The 25,864-nt window shown below is 40.6% G+C and overlaps 1 protein-coding gene across 1 annotated transcript in view; it reads right to left on the bottom strand.

Moving 5' to 3' along the window:
* LOC307252995 (arf-GAP with coiled-coil, ANK repeat and PH domain-containing protein 3-like) overlaps positions 1-25,864 on the bottom strand; it is a 67,291-nt gene that overhangs the window by 14,342 nt on the left and 27,085 nt on the right. The window contains exons 2-11 of the mRNA XM_080030821.1: positions 24,599-24,656; positions 21,562-21,681; positions 20,767-20,820; positions 12,115-12,173; positions 10,993-11,176; positions 9,147-9,191; positions 8,926-9,021; positions 8,281-8,355; positions 5,946-5,957; positions 1,000-1,112 (exon numbers count right to left, since the gene is read on the bottom strand). Of these exons, the coding sequence (XP_079886947.1) occupies positions 1,000-1,112; positions 5,946-5,957; positions 8,281-8,355; positions 8,926-9,021; positions 9,147-9,191; positions 10,993-11,176; positions 12,115-12,173; positions 20,767-20,820; positions 21,562-21,681; positions 24,599-24,656 (816 nt within the window). The remainder of the gene's footprint in view (positions 1-999; positions 1,113-5,945; positions 5,958-8,280; positions 8,356-8,925; positions 9,022-9,146; positions 9,192-10,992; positions 11,177-12,114; positions 12,174-20,766; positions 20,821-21,561; positions 21,682-24,598; positions 24,657-25,864) is intronic.

Genomic DNA, 25,864 nt, shown 5'->3' on the forward strand with positions numbered 1-25,864 from the left:
GACATACCACTTTTATATTTTTTTTGTGAAAGCAGAGTCAATTATAATGCCGGCTGAGAGGGGTTCCCAAACTTTTTCATATGACTGTAGATACCTCAACCCCAAGGGTGAGCGTGCAAAAGGTGAACCACTATTGATGCGATCAAGTACAGATAAAAGCACAGAGTGAAATGGATGTTTGCCACTTACTGTGCAATATCGTGACTATGGGAGATGAATGTATAACACTGACCTCCCAAACAGAGGAACAGAAATAGGCCGAGAAAGTTGCCAGCGAATGAGAAACTAAAGAAAGTTCAACTAGTGAAACTTATTATTTAATTACTATATCAGTATATACACAAATATTACTACCATGTTGTAGTTCATTTAGTTTTTGGAAAAAACAATAATTTTTTTCCAAATGTTATATTCTTTACCAATATACTGTATTCTCCTCAATTTTCTATTATGCACATTTTATAGAGTTGCATTAGTAATGTATAGCAGGGGCTTTCAAACACTGATGCTGTGGACCCCCCATCAAACAAAATTAAGCCCCGCAACCCCACTCCCTCAGCAGAAAGTACAACATAGTATAGTTGTCAGTAGAGTTGCTATGGAAGCAGCATTTTTGGAATCAGTTTTAAATCAGAGAAGGAGTGCCATTTTGGTTCAAAAACCAAACTATCAAACTACTTCCTGTAATTTGTTTAACACTGAATGCAGCATCAACGTTGAAAAATAAATAAAGAAGAAATGAGCATCAAGACACAGCTTCAGTCCGACATAAAACATATGAGGCAAAAACACAAAACCGACTTATTATTCATTCCTCTCCCCACACTCATACGATCACCAGTTGACACATCATGGCTGTCTAAGCTGCACCAAAGGGTTCTAAAAATATGCAATATAAGAAAATATGTTGCACAACTCACTAACATGCAGCACCATTTATTCACTGTGTATACTAATGTGCTGTATTACAGCAGATAGAGATTCCTGTAGATGTTTTACCTGTTCCAGGTCTTGAAGGCATTGCTGGCCCTCTTGAACAGGTAGCCCTCCATCACCACACCATTGGGAGCATCCACGTTGAACTCCACCTTAGAGTCGTCATACGAGAAGTCCTGAGAAAGAGAAAAGAAAGAGAGACACACATTAACACATGCGACATTAAAGCATTAACCCTGGCTGTCATGCAAAAAGGTTAAGAGACCAGCTACCAATCTAACCTTTACATTGTCAAAACACTTGTCCCCTTTTCTCTAGCACACACAGAGTATGCTTGTTCCTGGAAGACCAGTAGCCTTCAATGTGCACTGTGTGTACTGTACAGTCCAGTACGCAACTGAATCATCATCCTACATGGTGCGTTCATGTGTAAAATGGTCACGTGTTTTAGACCATGCATGTATGTACGTTGTGGCATGCCATCCTCCAGCAGCAGGGCATTCTGGGGGCATTTCATAACGCAACAGATGTGAGTGTGACGCAAATCATTACATAAACAAAGTATGATTCATGTTGGAATTAGCCCCCGGACCATTTCATGAGTTACAACGTGACGACTTAGCCAACAGATAGTGAGGCACAGGTATGGGAGGCTTAAGGAAGGCACAGTCTCTCCCTAAACTGAAGGCTGTACAGCATGTCCTAAGACTACTAATGAGCTACATTTCTTAAGTAATGTAATATGCGCATAGGAACAGAACATTCACTTATTTCCCAAATTTGATTTCAAGCATGCAGCCCCGCGAGAGAGCACCAGACCCAATCTTCCCATCAGAGTGGATTTAGACTGCACACTGTTAAAATGCAGAGATGTGTCACGACGTACAAAATAAAATATAGAGTAGAGTACCCAGAAATAAACCTAGCACAAGCGTCTGGTGGAGTGACCCAAATAAGAAATTCTTCATCTTCGTTCACTCTCTTGTTTTATAACAGGGGGTGTGTGTACAAGCAGCAGCTCCTTGGACTGTTTTAACTTGTACATATGAAATAAGAACAAATAAAAAGGTTGAATTCCAGCACACATGACATACACATGTTCCTTAATGGCCCTTCAACAGCAATTCAATTTACATGGAAGGGAAAATAAATCATACAGCTAAAAATGAATAAAGAAAAAAGGACAATTTTAAAACATGGAATTCAACCTTTTTTCCCCACATGCTAGCAATGTTTCTACGCAACATCCACCAGCGTGCATTAGATAAAAGTACTATTTAACATGTGTCAGTGTTGGCCTGGGAACTGCAAACATATCGAGATTGTAATGAGAGACACTGAGGATTGAAGAGTAGAGCGCGTGAGAGCAAACTCCTGTTACAGTACAACTAGTCTGGTACTATTTAGCAAAACCTCAAAACACACAAAGTCAGAGACAATCACTGCAGAAAGTAGCAGAGAACTTATATGCACGATAACAATATGCTCTGAATTAAAAACAAAACAAACAAAAAACTGCCAAAGTCATACAATCCACCCACCAAACTGTGGTCCCACCGGCAAAAGATCTTCATTTTCAAACGTTTCCTGCGTTTCAACAACATCAGAAGGCAAGAAAAAACGTCCCAAAAAATATTATAAACAGGCTCCAAAAACACCAGATTTCTCAGAGTTGAAGCCTCTCCTCCCTGTGAGTGCAGTAACTGTCCCGGTCGAGGCTAGCGCATTGTGCCTCTGCAGTGCTGTGCGTAACTCCAACAGTGACATGTGTACGTGCCCTCCTTTACAGCCACCTGTCTGCTGCCCTGCGATTAGGGATTAGGCCTAATTACCATACAGCTGCCAATGTATCCGCGGCAGGGTGCTGTGGAAGAATAGCCCACTACGGTACATACAACTGTAGCTGCTCTTGACCCAAACACAAGCAGACTGCTCTGACACATAAACGTCTGGGTGTGCTACAGTTTAAATAGTTCCCTACACCTCCCTCCCTGCAGTAGAAGGTGGGAGTTTCAGCCCCCTGTTGACCCAGAGAGGGGAACCATCTGGCAGGCTGCCCACATCACCAAACAAGCTTGATTTATTTACCATCCACCATGACACCACTTAAAGGGGCAGTCAGTGATTCTGGACAATGCTTGTTGTTGAAATCACTTTTTTTGTCAAAATCAATGAATATCTCCTCATGATCCACTTCCTATCCGTACTTTGTGTTGCTGAAAAAAAATCCATCGTTAATACACAGCCTTGGCTCTGTAAACTAGCAGGGTATGTAAACAAAGGGGGCCCACTTAAGCTAGCAAAATGCCCGTTTACAGAGCCTAGGCTGTGTATTAACACTGGATGTTTTTCCAGCGCGCACACACACACAGTACAGACATGTAGCGGATCTTGAGGAGATAACTGATTTTGACAAGAAGTGATTGTCAACAAGCCTTCTCCAGAATCACTGACTCCACCTTTAACACACAACCGCAATCCCTGTGATGCAACTCTCACATCTTTAAGAACAAGAAGTCAATATTAACTTACCTTCAGCTGTCTGTCCAAAAGCCTTTTTTCTTTTCAATACAACATCAGAAACGTCGGAGGGAACAGTGAACTAGATGTGTGCACTGGTTTGTGGTGCTGCTACTCTGCAATCTCTCGAGCTCACAACAAAGAGCATCTATTTTTAATGACGAGGCGTCACACGGCACACAAACTTAGGCATCGGTGAATTATTGAACACGCGGGGAAACAGAGACTTCCAACTGGATGGGGCAAGTTCGGGAAATGGTTTTGGAGAGGCAGGAAACGCTGTACTATGCCAACAGACAGCTTGCCATAATGCATTGTTCACCTTCTTTCTACAGCTTTTTGCATAACATAATGTAGGGTCAACCTCCTATGCAACATGGTTGATGGTGGCACAGAGGAAATGTACAAAGCTATATTTGTCGTCAAAAGAAAGTGTTGTTGCAGCTCCCTGTTTCCCTGTTGAAGAAGGAGATGAGTATGTAGAATAGGGAGGATGAACTACTTCCAAGGCAGCTATTGGATCCATGTGGGAATTGTGTCTGGAAGTTTTGGAAAAAAGTGCAAACATGTGCAGAAACATGCCAAAGTACCATACCATTTCTGGTTCCAGCTTCTCAAATGAGAGGTTTTAACTGTCTTAAATGATGGTCAAGGGAATACCTTTGAGCATTGTGCTGTTGGTTGAATAAATAAAGCAATGTTTTGGTAACTTTTTGAGCTTTTAGAAATAGAATTGTTCCCCATTTTACGGCAAAAATCATTAATCCAGTAATTCAGATGAAAATGAAAGTGTGATGTAAATAATTGGTAGTAGTCCGACCTAAACCGTATTAAAAGCTGTTTTTACATGTACTTAAATAATATAATATGTATGTATACATGTATTCATGTAGGCTACTGTATGTGTCTTTTTACATCTGTGTTGCTGTGATTTTATGAAGCTTGCCTGATGTAGACTGTTGTTGTCGTTCATCTCTGAGCAAACAAACAAATACATTTGATCATTTTTTCACTACATGTATATACAACATGTATCTTTCAACTTGAATCAGTAAAAATAACCCCAGTGATGTACAGGGGCAGCTCCGACAGGACTTCTCCATTAAAGCTGCTGGTTAAAAATGAATGGCGCCTGCATTTCACTGCTTTTTTCTGCTACACCATGCGCCCCAGCCAGGGAAAAGTCACGGTCCGCGGGCTGGAGCACTTTAACTCCCTCTCTACTCTCCTGTTCTTTTTCTGTTGCTTGTACAGAGTAACGGGCTGCCGCCTTCTGCCCTGTGTAAGTTTACACAAGGCTTATCATCATGCTCAAAGTGATGAGGAAGAGGAGAGACAAGGAGAAAAAAAAAATAAGTCTCTTTGATAAAGTAGGCCACGCTGTTCTAAAATTAGCACGGTAATAAAGAAGGTGAATACAATCACTTTTTGCTATTGTGTGAAGGAATACATTTCAAATCTATCTTTCAGGGAGATTGTATCTTAAAGGTGGAGTGATTCTGGAGAAAGCTTGTTGTCAAAATCTCCTCACCATCTGCGACCTGTCCGTACTATGTGTGCACAAAAAGAAAATCCAGAATGAATACACAGCCTTGGCTCTGTAAACAGGCATGTTGCTAGCGACAGTGGGCCCCCTTTGTTAACACACCCTCTATTTACATACCAGTTTACAGAGCCTAGCTCTGTATTAACACCAGCTTTTTTCCATGCACACACACAGGACAGACATGTAGCGAATTTTGACAAAAAAAATATTTTGGCAACAAGCACTCTCCAGAATTGCTGACTTCACCTTTAATTGTACCATGGGCATGAAACAATATTACAATGCAAAAACACAAGACTGACTCTTATAATGCCGGAGAAGCATCTTCAGTTCTCAACAAGTACACTGTTATTTATTTTTTTAGGAAACATCAATCGTCTCTTTGTAATAGGTGATGTAACAGACGGCTTCCATTCAGGCCATTCAAACTAAATCCAGCCTTTCTGATTGTTTGGTATAAATGATTCAGGATGCACTTCAGCTCGCCCTCGAGGCTTTGAAAGAGGCTACGGCTTGAAGAAAACTTTAAAGGGGTTCGGTAATGTCCTGTGCTGCACCCCACACACACACTTCTTAAAGGGGTGGTCAGTGATTCTGGAGAATGCTTGTTGTCAAAATGAATATCTCCTCACGATCCGCTACCTGTACGTACTGTGTGTGCATGCTGAAAAAAATCCAGTGTTAATACACAGCCAAGGCTCTGTAAATGGGCATGTTGCTAGCTACAGTGAGCCTTCTTTGTTTACAAATCAGTTTACAGAGCCAGGGTTATGTATTAACACAATCATTTATTTCAGCTCACACACAGTACGGACGGGTAGCAGATCAAGAGGAGATAGTCATTGCTTTTGACAACAAGCAATCTCCAGAACAGCTGACTGCACCTTTAAATAAAAAATTTAAAAAAATTATTCAGATGAAGACCTAATGGAGAAGTACTCACCTGCAAGAGGGTCTGTGAAGAGGTGATGGCACGAGGGAACACAGAAGCAAAAAGGAAAGAAAAACACAGCGTTAGAACAACCGGTCTGACTGGTTCTAGAGGAGATTATAATAATCTTTCTGGTTCAATGCACCGCTGATTAGCCTCCTCCCCGGTCTAGTCTACTAGTTATCAAACTCCAGCAACAAACAAAAAAAAACATCACCCACCTACAGTAACATCACAACATTTCCATGTCATGCAAATTTCATTAACACGGCTTCAATTCAAGCCCTGGTTTAGTTCAATGTTAACTACAGCGCAAGTCCCTAGTATGTAATGGATGGTGCATGAAGCTAAGTGTGTCACAGCTTTGGCCAAAAACAGATCAATAACCGGCCACACACATGACCCAGTGCCTGGAGGGAGAGCGCTGGTGACCGGGGCCGAGGCTGACAGATGGTCACTGATCCTGGGGTACAGAGGAGCCAGACAGGGCAGGCTCTCTGAATTAATAAATAAATAACAAGAGGAGCACCCCATCTTTATGGATTATTAGCTGAGCTTTGAGAGTAAATATAGTTAAGTCATGGAGCTTATTGCGAATGTTGGTTGGATGGATAGATAGATAGATAGATAGATAGATAGATAGATAGATAGATAGATAGATAGATAGATAGATAGATAGATAGATAGATAGATAGATAGATAGATAGATAGATAGATAGATAGATAGATAGACAGACAGACAGACAGACAGACAGACAGACAGACAGACAGACAGACAGACAGACAGACAGACAGACAGACAGACAGACAGACAGACAGACAGACAGACAGACAGACAGACAGACAGACAGACAGACAGACAGACAGACAGACAGACAGACAGACAGACAGACAGACAGACAGACAGACAGACAGACAGACAGACAGACAGATAGATAGATAGATAGATAGATAGATAGATAGATAGATAGATAGATAGATAGATAGATAGATAGATAGATAGATAGATAGATAGATAGATAGATAGATAGATAGATAGATAGTGGGATGCATCGTTCAGGTACCATGAATCACCAAATTTCTTATCAATCAATTCAATACTTCTGTAGATATTTGAGTCTGGACTAAAGTGGCGAAATCACCGACCGACAGACCATGTCCCAGATCCACAGTACTCCGATTTTTAGCCAACGAGGCTAAAAATGCTTAAAAAAAACCTTAACGTCAGCTCTTTACAAGCACATACAGCAGTTAATGTGCTGACCGTCTAGCGCAGACAAAGCGGGATTAAGAAACACAATTTAAAGAACACTTAATTACACCTGATTTAACACTTTAATCGATGCTAGGACGTTGTTAGGGAGATTAATGAAACACTTCCCAGATGCCCAGGCCTAATCCCTCCCCAGTCTCACACACACACACACACACACACACACACACACACACACACACACACACACACACACACACACACACACACACACACACACACACACACACACACACACACACACACAGGAGGTGGGATATAGCTCCACATCGACCTGCCAACCTCACAGACAGAAGGGAGGTTGATGCCTCAGGTTCAAAACTTGCCTGTGTGACTTCAAACAATCCCAACTGTCCAAAAATCCCCTTTTCTCACAGGGAAACATTGACTACAAACCAACATGAAAGGGTTCAATTGATCCTTGTTTCATCATATACTGAAAAGCCTCCTCTGCTTTTCCCACGAAAATACTACAGCCATATGAAAGTTTTTTTGCATGGCTGTCTAATTTAAATTCAAGCCTTTTCAACACACCTTTAGGATATCACAAAAGGCTATTTATTACCTGTATGAAAGTGCAATGGAAACTGGCGACAATACCGAATGGCCTTGAATTATTTATTTATTATCGTATCTAATTGTATTCACTACTTCCTGTCCTACAATAACAACTCATTTAAATTAAAGTGACATGGACCTGGATAATCTGAATTAAAACAATGTCCATTTTGAGTAGCTTTCTAGCTCCTTTAGCCAGCAGTATTAAGAGTGATTGCTACTTGTCTCATGGTGCTGGCTGAAAACCCCAGAAAAAAGCATTGAGCAGCTTCCTGCAGCACAATCCACTGTCATAAGAATCCCAACTTGTTGTTAATAGGTTGATATCAGATGCAACAACATTTCATAACTAATGTAACAGCCTACAGCAACTGTGTAAATGAAATGTGATCCTTTTCATTTCCCTTTAGGCCCCCTGTTTTTAAGTAAATACTTTTTGTCTTCAAGACCTGATAACCCTGCATATTTTACATTTCTTATTTTGGCAGGTCTAAAGAAATAAGAATTGGAACTCACCCTCTGTTGAATGGTCGCATGTTTATGCTCCATCTCCCTTTTCTCCATGGCCGAATCAATCACCAGTTGATCCAGCTGAAAATCCATTTTCACACACAGAAAAAAATGTAAAAACCAAGTTTAGTATTTCTGTAAAAAAAAGGTACATTGTAGGAAAGTCATAGCAGTGTTATCCAGAGAAGCCCAAACACTGGACTGTAACACTTTCCAAATGCACACAGCCACACACAGACAAAGCCTCCAATGACATGTTAGGTCAGGGATTGGTAATGATTTGGACCATTGATTCAGTTCTCCTGAAAAGTTTTTACACAATAACAGTTGTTATATAGAATACTTGTTTGAAATGTAACCCATGCAGCAAATGCCATTGTACTGCATGGGAAGAGTAAGCTTCTACTTATGTACAATATACCCAAATATCCATCAAAAAATATACAAAATGTATCAACTATTAAAAGAAACTAAAAAAGCTGTATTATGCAATTCTCTCCTGTCAATAGTTTGTATGGGGCTCAAACCAATTTCCAATCAATGCAGAGCAACAGGGCCCAGGGAAATGACGCAGATCAGCTGACAGAAAACACACACACACACACACACACACACACACACACTGACTGGTGGTAAACGCCCTTTGCTCACCTCAGCAGCCAGTTTCTTCATGTACGGGTCGATCTCATCCAGCAGGTTGTAGCCTTGTTGGAAGAGTGAGTACTGGGCATGCATGAAGGACAGCATCTGGGTGGGACACAAGCAAATGATTTCATTTTTTAATGTTATGCTATTGCTACGCTCTGTATGTGGTATATGTAATGGTGAAGTCAGAGGAAGCAGTGAATGAGTGTATGTCTGCGTTGACTTACAGCGTCCAGGATCTCAAATTTCTTCTTGGCCTGGAGGACGTTGATCTGCAGATAAAAAGACAAACCCACATTGAGTATCATTATCAAAATAAAATGTCTATAGCTGAGTGAAAGAACAAAAAAAGTACCACTGGTAAAAGTGGTGCTAACTTTATAAACGTTGCTGCTAGGTAGTTATAACCTATAATAATAAATCATAAATAATGTTTTGATTGTAGATTTTGTAAAAATAATAATCCCAATCTGCAAAGTAACTGGTAACTAAAGGTAGCAAATTAGGGTGACGTTGCATTTAATGTATTTTAGTAAATAAAAATGATTAGAAAATGTAACTACTCAGTTATATTACAAGTACCCTAAAATTGCATTTTCAGCAAACGACTTGAGTAAAGGCATTTTTCACCACTGCTTTCTGGAGTATTGATTATGGATTGAATGATACACTATCTCTAACCTACAGGCTGTTGAGATCACTCCCTCTAGTGGACAATATTTTCCTTTTTCCAACAACAACATAAACAAACTACAATACTGTATGTCCCATTAGCGGTGAATAGAAGAAGTAGAAAAAAAACACACAGTCCCTACGGTATTTTCTAAACTAATGCATTGTACATCTCAACCGATGCAAAGCTAAATGACATTTTGTGCTACATTTAAGAGGTCATTCACATATACAGTATACATATATAGCACACATCCCTACAGCGGCGACCTTTGCTGCCTCCAGACACTTTCAATTATGACTGAAAAGGGAAACGTGTCTGAGAGCGGAGAGAGCAGACACCGCAGAGAGAATGGAACGAGGGCATCACAGCCATCGCACTCAATCAGTCTCTTTGTTCCCCGCCGTGTGTGTTTGTGTGTGTGTGTGTGTGTGTGTGTGTGTGTGTGTGTGTGTGTGTGTGTGTGTGTGTGCGTGCGGAGGCTACAACTTGTGGGCAAAATAACCCGCGCTGCATATGAACCCAGTGTAGAATATGTCACAACCATGAAAGCGGATGTACACAGACGCCGCTCCAGGCTAATAAAGGGATACGTCACGGCCATTGCACCGATTGTAAAGTCTGTCTCGAGTGGGAATAGAAACGAATACGAACACAGCATCGTAAACAGTGATATTTGACCCCACATCAATGACCTGTCACCCGACTGACACTATACACCAAAAATACACAACATTTCATGCAAACATGAAGGGCACGTTTTTCCCAATAGCTTTTCTCCTCAGAAACTCATCTGCCTAACTTTGCATTCATCTAGGGCTTCCTCTTATTATACACACAACATGCAGTTGAAAAAATCAAGCATATTTTTTTTGAAATCCTATGTTTACTATATTTATTCCAACACAAATCATGCTGCTTTACTATTTGATTTGTTTGGGTATATTGTTGAAATGTGAAACAATTTTTTGTATGTATTCTTTGCAGCTCAAGTTGCATGTGTATATATAAGGAATGTAATTGGCACTAAAAGCAATTTAAAACGCAAAATGAAATAATCAAGAAGAAGATTCCTAGTGTATAAATGGTAAATGGACTCCACTTATATAGCAATTTTCCCTGGTTTTTCACAGACTCAAAGCGCTTTACATTGTTTTGTACACATTCACCCAATCACACACACTTTCATACACCGATAGCAGCAGCTACCACGCAGGGTGCAAGCTAACTATCGGGAGCAATTCGGGGTTCAGTGTCTTGCCCAAGGACACTTCGACAAGTGGCGGGGAGACAGGTGATCGAACCACCGACCCTGCAACCCAGTGGACGACCACCCTACCCGCTTCACTTACTGTATATTCTTAAACAGTTCGTAGATTAAACAGTCATTTAATTCTAACCTGTAGTACGTAGTCCAGTGCGAGGTGTCTGAAACACTTCCTTGTGATGCTGAGTGTCCCGGTGGCCTCCTCCACCTCATGAGGTTTGTTCCTGGGAGCCTGAGCATTCTTCACCTGGGCGATCTCCAGGTCCTCACGCACACGGTCAAAGTGCTTCTTGGTGTCCTTGAACTTACGAACATCCCTGACAGACACAGTTAAAAAGGCATGTCAGTAAAGCAACTTAAAGACCTATTTCACCGGTGGAAATATGAAGGTGTATTGAACTCTGAGACCCTATGTAGTATAAATGTGCAAACATTTTATAAATCGGTTCATCCTAGACTGAGAAAAGGCAGAAAGAGTGTTTTATGGTCTCACTGTCTAACCCTACATTTCCCCATGTGTGACATCACACATGGTAAAATGTAAGGTTAGGATTAAGAGGACAGCTGGGTCAAGGGAAGACTGAGGAAAGACTGAGGGGAGAAAAACCTCATTCATCATATTATAATAGAAATGTTATAATGATAGAACGCAGTTCCGTATGGGTTAAGAAAAGTGGAGTCAGTGATTCTGGAGAACGCCATCTTGTCAAATCGCTTCTTGTCAAAATAATAGACAGTTTATGCCCTGTAAATATTGGTATGTAAACAAAGGGGTTGGGGTGGGGGGTACAGTGGCTAGCAACAAGCCTGTTTACAGAGCAAAGGCTTTGTATTAACACCGGATTATTTTCAGCGCTCACACAGAAGTGGATTGTGAGGAGATTTTTTGACAACAAGCATTCTCAAGAATCGTTGACTTTAACTTTAACACTGGATCACAAACAAACAGCGGCATTACAGGTTCTGAATATGTTTTTCAAACTGGCACAAAGTCAATGTGAGGTCAGAGGTTATCTACATCAGCTGCATTCTTCATGATGATACGTCTGCGACAGCATGTCTGAGCTACAAAAGGTTGTATGCAGTTTAATATTTAAAATCGCCCAAAAAGCTTTTCAGGGGGTAACAAGGGGAGGCTGTGTTCTTGTGAGGTGGTAAGGTGCAGGGACCTTCTGTACTTGTGTTGAATATTTTATACATGAAAAGTTCTGCAAGTATTCTTGGCTGAAAGACGGTGAACTAAAGGTGTACTCACTCTTTCACAAAGTTGTGCAACTGCTGCTTCACCGAGCGCTGAGCCTGATCGAACAGGATCTGAAAAAGAGATGAAAAGGAGAAATGAGCATATTTTTTAATATGTTTTAAAAACACGTTGCATTTAAAAAACAGAGTCATAATTTTCATATCACAGCCATGGCAAAACTGCTTTTACTATGTTATTGATTCATTGTTAATGAATATTTTTGTAGATCCATACATTGTATTATAACTAGAGGTGAAAGCATTAGTCAATCAATACGCTAGTTTTGATTGATTGTATGTGTATGGACGTATGAAATTGGATTTGCTGCTTTTCTTTGACCTATGTAATAGACTTTTTCTGACATTTTATAGAGTAAAATAATCATATAAAATCAGATTAAAAAAAATCATTCCTACCATCACATTTTCCCATTTACACAGAATATACTTTTGGAGGGAAACCAACAAAAGTATGCTTTTGTCAAACCAGCTTCAGTATATTTCCAACCAACAGAGGGCGACAAGGCACAGCTTTTTTCCCCCACTAGATGCATATTGTAAATGATGCAAATAATACGCTCTTAAACCCTGTACACTAATGGTGGAAGAAATGTCACTCTTGACTGTAACTGCACTCGCCTGGACACAATAGCACGCTGCATTTGGTTAGGTGTGTTTTTTACATTGTACAGTATATCCCCCCTCTCTTCTCTTTCAACCCCTCGGAGCACATCCTCTGTGTTTGCTACTGCCTTGCCACTGCTGCTGCTAAATAGGTCACTCGGGCAGAAAGGGAGGGAGTGTGTGAGCGAGAGGAGAGGAGAGGAGAGGAGAGGAGGCTTTTGGTACAATTTGACACTGCGGAGAGTCTGTATCCCAATGCAGTGTACAAAACCCACTCAGAGAAATTGTCAATCTGCACTGCAAAAATTCGATATATTACCGAGTAGATCGGTCTAATTTCAAGTCAAAATATCTAATGAAAGATGAGACGCAATAAACTAACAAGCAACATGTCAGTGAGATGTAGGGACTTGTAAGCTTAATATGCTTGAATTGAAAATGAGGAGGACAAAGGCTGGCTTACTATACGGCACAAAATCGCTTCCTATTAATTTATTATTTAAGACATGCTTAATATGGGTTTCTCTGGCCCACTGAAAGATATATGTCATCATAACATTTTTAAATATCACCCAATAATGTTATTTGAAGTAGGTGATTATCTTACATAGAAAAATGTCACTAATGCTTAAAGCTGGGGTGGATCATTTGGGGAGAAAATAGCAGTTGGGATGGAGATTTGAATCCAAAATTGGTTTTCCATTTCAGGAGCTCTTCCATCTTGAAAGGCTTAATCATAGCATCTTATTACAAGAAATCATACCAAGTGAATTTCAACTCGTTCCAATAATTTTTTTTAGCTAATACAACTGAAATACACCTTATATTGCCTGTTGTTTCACTTATTTTTGAAGAGTTTTTTCTTCCAGTGTGTGTGCCATCACCACAACTGAGCAGCTAGATCGGTTAAAGGGGTTTGCATCCCTCATCCTGCCTGAATAATTGGATCTACAACTCTATGTGTGTGGATTAGACAATCTGAGTGCGCAAAGGGCCATATACAACTAAGCTTTGACTCAGGGATTACAGGCTCTGATGACGAGCAAGACACGTGTACTTAGAAAGCCACTAACCAGCATAAAAAAAATAAGTATAGGCGACTTTAATTTGACCAGACTTCAACATAAAATTGTGGCCGAAGAGGAAGTGGTCAGTTTTCATTGTTATTCCTGTCATCTACTCTAAGAAAGACGAGCTTGTTTTGATGATGGGTTGAGGCTTCATTTTACTGCTCCTATAAACTCACTGGGTCCAAATAAGTGGAAGTGTGAGACTCCCATCCTTTAAGGTTGAGCTTAAAATCAGAAAAAGCGTCCATTTTACTGAGTTGATGATTTAATTGAATACTACAGCACCAAATGCTGTCCTAATATCCAATTCGGGTTAGCCAGTAAATTATGTGATCTGTGTGTCTTCTTGCAAAGCGTCATGTTAAAGCTCCCATATTATACACTTTTCGGTACTATTATACACCATATTATATGGTCTTAGTGGTCCCTAATACGTTTTTCTTTAATTGTTTGCTGAAAAAAACTTTCAGATAATTTATTGTACTATGCTGATGTTCAGCTAATCTCACAATGGCCTATTTTTTAAAAAGAGCTGCAGCTCCCCTCGTAAATATACAATCTTTGAGCTGCCCCCGCCCCCTGTCCGGAAGCGAAGCTAGATACGCCTCGCCCTCTGTCTGTCAGGGCCGTGGACCAATAAGAAATAGGGGTGTGGGCTGCACAGTGGAAGCTTCTGGCTTTCCAGTTTGTGAGGTCAGAAAAGGGGAAAATTCTGACTGGAGTATATTGGGGGGGAGGGGTGGGGGTTTCAGAAAGGGGGAGAGTGAGAACAGGAGAGATTGTTATTTTTTTAAATATTTTGGCAGTCTCTAGGCACACCGTGGACCCATGGATATGTTAGAACACATTTAAAAAGTGCATTTAGCATAATATGTGACCTTTAAAAAGGCCACCATCTTTGACTGCAAATGACCAGGCTTTGTTTGCGCGTGTGGTCAGTCTGACTCCTTGCATTTAAACCAGCTCTTAGAAAATTTCAGTTCATTACATTACATTACATATCATTTAGCAGACACTTTTATCCAAAGCGACTTACAACTGGAGCACACATTCATACACCGATAGCAGCAGCTACCACTCAGGGTGCAGGCTAACTATCGGGAGCAATTTAGGCTTCAGTGTCTTGTCCAGGGACACTTGGACATGTGGCGGAGACTGGGGATCGAACCACCGACCCTATAGTTGCGGGTCCACCACCCTGTACCCACTGAGCTCAGTTTAGACAACTTTATTAATCCCAAACTGCAATTGTGTTTTAGCAGTCTACCCAAACCATACATACATTAACAAACAACAGACAGATCTCTATGCCAGACAATAGATTTCTTTTTTAAATGTGTGAGTGAGAGGTGAAGTGTTGTTCCATGCATCGAGGGCTCCCACAAAAAATGCAAGGACTCAAAACAGAATCAGCCATGCAGCATAGTGCAGCAGGCATAAACACTGGGGTGTAAGGTTTAGGTTTGACAGTGTGCAGACAGGACTGAGGTGGACAATGGCTCAACTCAAACCACAATCTTTAAAAGTAGTCGGCTCAACAACAACAAAACAACAAGCGCACCGCCATGTTTGTGTTTGACCGATGGCAGGAAAAAAACTACTGTGAGACTTCCTGAATCTGGATGTGGTGTGGTGCAGCCTGTAACATTCCTGAGCTGCTTTGTGGCAAGTTGACACCCTGATTTGACTGGAGGAGATGCCACAGGTTGCTTCTTTGGGATGTGAACTGAACTTGCCCGAATGGAAGAGAGGAGGGCAGCTTTATATAACGATGAGTGTTTTAATTAGCCACTGTCTGTCTAGCCAATGTCAGCTGGTCCGAATCCTTAGTGAGATATTTTAATATTGGATGAATGTTTATGAGAGTGATCCTAACCTGCCATCAAATCAAATCAAATTATTATTATTTTTTTATTTATATAGCTCATTATCACAAATAGCCATTTTCCCTTAGTGGGCTTCATAGTCTTTACACAATATGACATCCTCTGCCCTTAAGCTCCTCTGAGGAAAAACTCCCAAAAGACAACAGGTCAATATACTGTATGTATATCCATTTATCAGAGCCTGCAGTTGACAGGGTACGTTGAGAAACTTAATGACACAGCTCCAAACACCATCACAATGGACTAACTGTTCTGTACTGTATCAGTTTTCCAAACCCCCCCCCCCCCCCCCCCACTCATTCCATTGGCATGCTGAAACACATCTGATCTCATGAAGTCACTCAAGCAAATATCTAAAGCCAAATTGATGACCGTGCACAAAGAGTGAGCACATAACTTCCATAAGCACATCCGAAAAAACTGAATGACCAGACTTGAACAACCGTGATTCATGTTACCGGTTCTAAAAAAAAGAAAAAAGAATACACCTGTGAAAGCTATTTCAATCAATTACAACTGTTATGCAATAAGGTCTAGTTTTAGGAAGCACTGAGTTCATATCCAGTGATGGTGTTTTACTGGATTGCATAACTGACTCTTAAGTCCCATATTCAATATCCTCCTTGTATATACACATCTCAGAAAATGTCAACACTATAAACTTTGAAATGGTAGAAATTATTCCAGGTTTGTTGCAATTGAATTGTAATGGATTGTAACTAATTTGTGCCTAATAAAGTGGCCACCAACTATATGTACAGCAAAGGGAAAAGGCAATGTACCACTAGGATAACTTTGAACATATTTAAAAAAAAAATTAGCTTATAGCTAACTCTGGCACTGCTTATGTGCTGTGCATTGTCCCTGTTAAATAAACAAATAAATAAATATTGTATATTCTGACATTATTATTTATTTATCTAATTTGGGATGAGCCTTTCATTCCACAAATGGCTTTCCACGTAATGGAGATCGAAATGTTCAAAATAATTCATACTTCAAGCCTAATGAATCGATAACCATCTGTTTATATGAAGTATTTAGTGTATAGTAAAACTATAACAACAAATTGCGAGGGAACAAATAGAATAGTTTAGTTCAGTTAAAGGGTCTCTGTCGAGCCACTGACTGTGCTCCCTTTGAAGACACATTTTCTTCTAAACAAAGGCTGCAGTTATAGTCTGTGAGGAATGATAAGGTTTTTGCGGTTGCAGACAGAAATGCCTTCCTGCTGCCTTGTCTTCCTTTGTTTTCCAGGCTCCAAATATAACCGGGACACCAGCGTTGGCATCCCACATGGGAATTCACTCATTCGTTATGTAGACAGCCTACTCCAGCATATACACACACACACATTATATTCAAATGAGTAAAAATCCGCAAAATCGTACTGAAAATAGTACGGAATTATAACCTCATACACATACTTTTACCTGCCTCAGCTCCTATGTATAACCCATTGTGTGGATACTATCTTTGAGGCTTTAAGCTCAGATGTTAGTCTGTCTGTGCATCTCTGTGTCACTCTCCTCTCATTTCTAATGGATGTTCCGCGAGTCAAATACGAGTCAATAATTTATCGAGTATTCATACGGAGTTTCATGCTTGAATTAAAACAGTGGCTGTTCCAAATGTTGTTGGCCTGGTTCTCTCCATGCTCCTGCTGCCTATCTGACAAGAACATCTAGTGTGAAATCTTTGGAAGAGTACGAAAGCAAGATGAGCTAAAAAGGTTTGGGCTTACATTTGACGTTCAAAACAACAGAGCCTGTTAGTTCTTTTGAGTAGCAAGAGAGCCAAGCTATCAGGAAATGCAGGGAATCAAAGCCCAACCATGCTTTCCAATCCCCATACTTCCTTGCTATTTAGTATGGTAAAAAAAAAACGATTTAGGATGTCCCAATTCTTGTGGTCAGATGCATGCAGCATGCTTAAAATTACTTCAATGCCCTACTATAGCCGGTGGGAATTTTTAGTGTGTAAATCATGATGCTTTTTGGGCGATTCTGACCCACAATTCCGAGCGAAAACAACCAGGGATGCGACAAGAAGTTGAAGGCCATTGTTATGATGATATATAAAAAAGTAACAGTATGTCCCAATTGTATGCCTACTGCAAGCTAACTTGATCAGCTCTAGTATACAGAATAGAAAAAAAATACGAAAAAGTATGAGATTTGGAATGCAGCCCAAGACTCTTTAATACTTTACTCAAATGACTGTTTTCCCTTGCCTGATCTCACATCCATGTACTCAATGCTTCAAGCCCACAGTACACACTACTGCCTTTGCTTATTTTATGCCTTTTTTTTGTAAGGCATCCGAGCATGGCTGGAACAAGGTTAGTTGGCACTCAGTCAGTGGCCCCATTTTGTACGGTGTCATTTCATATTCTTGAGTGTCTGCTGTGTAGGGGTGTAAGCACAGTGGCAGCTGCAGAAGGCAGGGACACACACGCGGAGGGGACATCCATCACAAGTAGCTAGATATAACCCTCATCATTTCTTATTCATGGGGGTGCTGTCGGGGGTCCTTACAGCTACAGTTAAAAGCACACGGTGTCTCTCCTCATTAAATATACTGACATGGAAAAGATGTCAAGAGAAAATGTCACCCGCTCCAGTGTTTGTACATTAGTGGAACGCGAGGCTCAAAGCACTCTTTAAGGTCAAGTCGCTCAAATATTAGCGTTTCTGTGAAATTGTTTCATCTCAGGGGGATCCTCTCTTATCTCTTCAGTCTCACACTATAGCTCACAGCTCCACTCGAGATCTGTGTTACATCAAAGTAACAAAGAAAAGCTTTGAGAGAAAATCTTATAGGCGTCCATTAACGTCTGACACAACAAACAGTTAATATGTCAGTCTGACGAAAAACACATCTGACTGGAACTGGAAAGCAATATAAATAGTTAAAGGTGCAGTGTGTGATAAAGGTGTCTTATGGCGGTATTTTATGGTGAAAAAAATCTAGATTACTAACCCCTGCCATTTAGAGAATTTACCGAAGCTACGGTGGCCTTCAAGGACAAGAAGCTAGTTACTGAAGATGGCATCATCCACCACTGCCTCAAGTCTTTCCACAATATCAAGTGACGAGGTGAAGATGTTTTCAGTTGTTTGTTCTATATCACTTCCTCTTCGACTTCCCACAGGTGCATCTCTGGCAGACACCCACTATATATATAAACGCGTTAGACTGTTTAAGTTTGTCCGTTCTGTGCCACTGTAGAAACTTGGCGGCACGCCCCGCTCCCATGTAGATATAAAAGGCTCATTCTAAGGTAATTTAAAACTTTTATTTTCAAGCGATCATACACATAATTAAAACATCCTTATTTTCCTTTTAAAACACATTCCTGCTGATTCTCTTTTCATCACTGTGATTGCACATCACTACATTTGGTTCACTCAGAGGACAGTTGTACTGTATGGCTACATGCTATCGACAATCTCTCTCACGCACACAAACATACACACACATAGACACACATGCCTGGCCATATGTTCTACACTTTGCGACATGTCAAGGTTACGCAGGGTTACTAATGTCCAACGCCTAAAGCTAATCCAGGCCTGGCTGAGTGACCTGATCCATTAACCCCCCACTACACACACACACTGGTAACCTTAACCCCCTCTCTACCAATAGATTGGGGGTGATCGGCGTGGAGGCAGTGCAGTGGTAATGATGACACGTCCTGGTTGCTTTATGGCCTCTGAAAGGAATGTGATTTTCTCTCTCTCAAACTCACACACACACACACACACACACACACACACACACACACACACACACACACACACACACACACACACACACACACACACACACACACACACACACACACACACACACACACACACACACACACACACACACACACACACACACACACACACACACACACACACACACACACACACACACACACACACACACACACACACAGCACTTTATAGCATCGTCCAGCACACCACGGGGTCAAGCTGAAGGACTTCAAAGGGCTTCATGGTGGCAGGATGGATGGAGGGAGGGAGGGAGGGAGAGGGGCAGGGGGTCAGGAGGCTTGAAAAGCAGGGAGAGGAAGCCACCACACCACAGTAAAAAACAGAAGCTCTGTTTAACATCACGGGAAAGTAGACTAGTGAAAATACAACTTCAAAGCAGCAAATGAGAATTGTTATTCAAGGTTGTAATACTCGGGGAATGTTATCAGAGTTTGCTTTAGAAGTCGCTCAAATACCGGTAGATAGCTGCTATTGAAAAGAAAAGAAAAAATCCACAAATGGACTTTTAGTGTACCGCTCTCTGATAAGGTCACCCTTTATAGATGCACAGCTCTGAGTTACATTGAGGCTTTAAATCAACTTCTAAAAGGGAATCTAATGATACGTTTTCACATAATTTATTGTTATCAGAGAGGGAATTCTGCTGCCTGCTTTATTATACCTGACAGTGAACAAGCATTGCATGACAGAACTTATAAGGTCACATGCTGTAGGCCTATGTATTGGCTGGATGTACATTTTATCTATATAGCTGGAATGAATGAACGTTGAAAATATAAAGAGAAAGCTGGTCGAATTAGTACTGCGGTTGTACAAGGTGTTTTTCAACCATCTCTTTCTTTCTTTCTATCTATCTATCTATCTATCTATCTATCTATCTATCTATCTATCTATCTATCTATCCAGTCCAAAAGAAAGACATTTTTTTTTCTCATTTGGTCTCCAGTGCTGCTGTTTGAGATGTCATGCAGCTTCTGACTGACAGGCAGAGTTAACCATGTGTGAGAGAAGTCAGTCCACATGGACTCAGTTCAAACACAGCGCGGCCTGACCCCTCTGTACTGCACTAAAGGGAATATGGGACACAAGTGAGGCCTAAAAAATGTCAGTTAATGTTAACATTTTTAATAGCGGGGGGATGATATCATTGCGCTGCTTTGTCTCTATCTACTGTATGTTTGGAGCAGATGGGGACATTATGGCGAGAGCACACGCACACACACGGGCACACACACATACACACACACACGGGCACACACACATACACACACACACACACAGAAGGGCGACATACCATGTGGTAGTTGATGATCTCCTGGAGGCTTTCTCCGCACTTTTCCAGGCACTCCTGCAAAGATACAAGCATATTGTTACATCATTCTTTAACCAGATTATACACTAGGAAGTGCTCTCTCTAAACTGCTGCTGTATTCGCAATTGAGAGAAAAAATAAGCATATAAAAGCTAAAAACTAAATCTATTTGAATTCTATAAAAAGGAAGAAAATTAAAATATCCGCAATCCTAAAATTAAGTCAAAGGCGGTTATTGTCACTGAAGTGTACTTTTGGATGTGGATTTTCCTCCCTCCAACTATACTGTAATTGCAGGGCTGATTCAGTTCTTTTTTTTTCTTACAATGGAAATGGACTAGACTTTAATAGGGAACTCACAACTAGTCATACACTTGAAGCAAGAAAGGCTTTTAATAGCACTTAATGTCAACTGCAGTTAAAATAGTCGCAAGACGCTGGTGCTGCGAGCCGAGGCAGAAGTACCAGAAGTTTCCAGACCCCATTCAATCCTCGATTACTAATCTGTTAGTAACCAGGTTTACTCACACATAAACACACACACACACGCACACGCACACACACACACACACACACACACACACACACACACACACACACACACACACACACAGGAAAGTCCCTATCAGGAGGACACTTACTGTAACTCCACTAAACGATAGAAAAAGTTATAAATAAAGATGATAAAACCTGGCCGCACTAAAGAGGCTATAATGGTTCAAACAGAGGCTTAAGATGATGAAATGACTTGGACACGTTTCCATTCCAAACCCTCACCGAGATCATCTCATCCTTCTTGCACTGCGTAGACAGATCCCGGATGCCGCTGACGAACAGCTTGTTGGCGCTGACGTACGCCTTCCCCGCTTCAATCATCCCACTGCATAGCTTCACCAGCTGGGGAGCAGACACACACACACACACACACACACACACACATGGTAAGAGGATAAATGAAGGTAATCACTTTCTACACACACATTGTTAATTAGCGAACCACACTTGTGTTTTGATTTGAGTGGTTTAGTTTATTTTATGTCTGGTTCTGAAAAATGTAGTGTGTCAATATTGGATTAATCAAAGAGAAAACTATTTACAAACATGCAAAAAGGTTCAAAAGTATTTTAAGTTTGAACCCAAGTATTGGAACTGCCTTGAACCATTTCAATACAGAAGCATTTCAGAGTTTCAACTAAAATAGTGTCCTATATCACATGGCTATGGTCTTAGTTAATTTTCCTTTATAGTTTTTAAAAAATAGATCATGAAATTTGGATGAAAAAAAAATATGTAGGCATTGGTGGCATTAGTTCGATATACAATAAGTGAATTGCAGCCATTTATGTCACAAAACCAATGTTCAATCGGTCCCATCCCTAGAGATAATAAGCAAACAATAAAAATTATCTTTACACACTTTAGTTAAGGATTTAGGGACTGTGCTGCATGTGGGAATTCCTAATAATAACTTCAGTATGTCTGTCCTGGGTAGGACCCTGAAAGTCAATATCAAAACCAAGCACATTTCCAAGCACATTACCACAAATGCAGTATGTATATGTATGTTATACAGTGACATGTCTGTTGTCTAGTTATCACATACGGTACTGTGTGCATTCACAGGTGGGGTCCACATGTAAACACCTGACATCATCACACCGCCTGCCACACACATGACAGAGGCTATGCAGGCTACACACTGTGAACATGCTATATCGCACGTTTATGCCTGTGTGACATCTGCCTTAAAGCCTGCCTTGATTCAGCTTCTTCTTTCATGACAGGAGAATGAAGTCTCTTGATATTTTTTTTGGATCTGTTTTCTATCGCCACGTTTTTTCAGTTTGTCATCATTCTTTATTTTCTCCAGCAGAGTCCCACTTCCTCCCAGCTGCTCACGAGACACAAGACAGAGGACTTTTATTATTATGTTTGTTTGTGTATATAGACCTTGAAGTGAGCGATCTGCTTATTAGAAAAAAACAATGTAAAAAGGTGGGGTATATAATAAGCATAAACTTTAGCCTGCATCTTTTGGTCAATAGTTTCTGTTTTCCTTTCATTTGTCTTATTGTAAGTTATTCTTTATTGTGTGCATTCCTCATGAAGAAGTATAAATACCAACCCAGACAGTGATAATGTTTAAAAGGAAAACGGGAAATAAGTGAAGTACTGAATAAAAAATGTACATTTTTAACTGTTGATAGCGCTAAATGAAAAATGGAAAGGGGTCATTTAGAGTTATTACAGTTTGTCATGCACAATGCTCAGAGTATGGCGACCTCATGTTGGAACTAGAAGAAAACCCATTGCCAAAAAGACAACATGGCTACAAATCAAATGATTATCATCTGGTGAAAAACTAAAGTAAATAATCAAATACATATTTGTATCATATGTGGATGAGGATGATGTCCGCCTATTAAAACCTGCCTTTATTCTGTCCTTATCTCAGTTACTTCTTCTTGTATGAATGTCACCTGTTGGACCCTCCTAAACCTAAATCTAAGGTCACTGAAGCTTTAAGATGGCATTTATATATCATGTTTAGCAAATAGATCATTGGTTATCTAGATAAAAGAGTCTCATGGATCATTGAGTAATTCCTTTTATTTTCCCCTTTCGTGACCCAATGTTAAACTCTGGACGAGACAATCACTTCTGCACAGCTCAGCAGAAAGTATGAAGTGTTCCCAAAAACTCCAGATGTGTTCAAATTCCCATGCCAAACACACGACCATGAAAGCACCAGAAGACAATGGGTTTGATTATGGATTATTAAATATTCTTATTACCATTGACAAGGATCCCTTTCTCACTGGAATAATAACTATAGCGGAGGTTTCCAAATTCAGAACGCTGATGGCAGCACTTTTAAGACGAACAAGACGGCCAGAATAACCCTGGCTCTCGCAGACACACACACAAGCGCTAATAATTCAAATTTCAAAAAATCAGCATTAAAGCAATTCATCTGGCTGCCTCATTACAAGGGAACTGTGTTTATCAGTTGGGTCCCAGTCTAGCAATGCTGCCACGTCACGTTTCAGTGAACCTCAACTGAACTGTTCAGAAGGACTCAGAGACTTGTAATGCTGTGAGTAGAGTATAATATATGAGACATTTTCCATCCATTTTATCCCGATTGTTACTGCTGTATGCATGGGCCTGTCAAAGTCTGTTTTATTGAAGGATTTTAGAGTGAGAAAACAAGCTACTAACAGCGTGAGTTGGCGTGGCTGAATAGAAAATGGCAAAAAAAATGTGCTGTGTTTTGCCAAAATAGAAACACAAAACAATGACTTTAAATGTGTTTCTGAACAATATTCATGTAGAACATTTCATAAACAGCTTTATAGGAGGAAGATAAATGGTAACCAGTAAATAATAAAAAGGCACAAAATAGAGGGAGATCCAGAGAAAGCAAATGGGTTTTGGAATGCTCTTGAAAAAAAACGTGCAGAATTGATTTATAAGCTGATAGAAATTCATTGTGATATCTGCTGCCTGCAATACACTTTACTTTAGTCACTTTACTTATACACTGTGCTTAATTCTGCGCATTTTTTGGGTTTTGGAGAAATGATACAAACATTAGATTGTATATTATTGATAGGGGAGAGGCAAGAAAAAGTGACTTGTTTGAAAGTGTTCAACCCATAGAGAGCAGTGTGTGTACCATTAGTATCCTGGCCCTGTTATTTAGCGTTGATTTGTTCCTCAAAATGTGTTCACACTCGTCTGAAACACAAAACCAGACGGACTGACGGGTAAAGTGCATTTGGCGGTGAGTGACAGTATCAAATGTCTTTACCTTGTCTAGCTTGGCCTCGATCTCCACAACCTCTGTCTCCACTTCATCGATATTCGCCCTGAAAAAACAAAAGGGAAAGAGAAGCTTGTCAATGCACGTGTTAAATGTGTGTCGAGTGCCAGTGTGTGTGTGTGTGTGTGTGTGTGTGTGTGTGTGTGTGTGTGTGTGTCTGACAGAAATTCCATCAAGGTCATTTATCACATTGGAAAACAGCCGTTCTGCAATTTTCTTCTAGTTTCCCACGCTCTCCGAAAAGCCAAGGACAAGTCACTCCATAAATCTGTGAGTGACAGTTAATCTCATTGAGGCGTGTTCTAGCAGCAACAGGCCCTAGTTTTTAGTTGCGCTTTTAAGTGAACCAGACACTGACCCTGGAGCAGTTTGCATTATTTGTTGTGTCCGTCACAACACCATATTGACAGACGAGGTCTCACTCTGCACACACACAGTGAGGGGGGGGACACACGAGTCATCCCCAAAAAACCTCAGTCCACCTACCCAATGTCAACACCACCACCACTATAATACCACACCCAACCACATTACTGAGCAAGGTTTGATTTATACACAGAGAGGCTCACAGCTGCATGCATGACGACAGTAGACCCTAGATACGCCACCACTCCCCAGTCTCTCATTTACTCACAACACTGATGTCAGTAAGAAGCGTGTGTGTGTGTGTGTGTGTGTGTGTGTGTGTGTGTGTGTGTGTGTGTGTGTGTGTGTGTGTGTGTGTGTGTGTGTGTGTGTGTGTGTGTGATAAACAGATCCATATTTGTTGCATTGCTATGTTCATTTCTATCATCTGATCATCTGCTTCCAGCTGTACAGTCAGTGGGGACCTTGTGGCTTCATTGGAGAATGAATATGATCTACAGTATATAGTCAGCCTCCTTCTCTACCAAATCTTCCCATTTTTAGCAACACCAGCTTTGTGGCTAGAGGGATGGAAACGTCGGTCAGTCAGTCAGTCCACCACTTTGGTCCAATGACTGTTTGGACCAATTGCCAGGAAATGTTAAACAGACATTCATGGTCCCAAGAATGTGAACCTTAATTACGTTAATGATCCTCTTGACTTTTCATCTAAATGCCACAAGTTGCTTGACATTTCTGGATTTTGTAATGAAATGACTGAAACCTGCTGGATGGATTGCTAATGTAATGTGGTGCAGACATTATGATGCCATTGACTTTCCCTACGAACCAGACCATCACCTTGTATTCAGTGCTAATTTGAAACATTAACACATTATTGTTTAATTA

The sequence above is a fragment of the Ammodytes marinus genome (assembly GCF_949987685.1).
Source record: "Ammodytes marinus genome assembly, chromosome: 7".
NCBI lineage: Eukaryota > Metazoa > Chordata > Actinopteri > Uranoscopiformes > Ammodytidae > Ammodytes > Ammodytes marinus.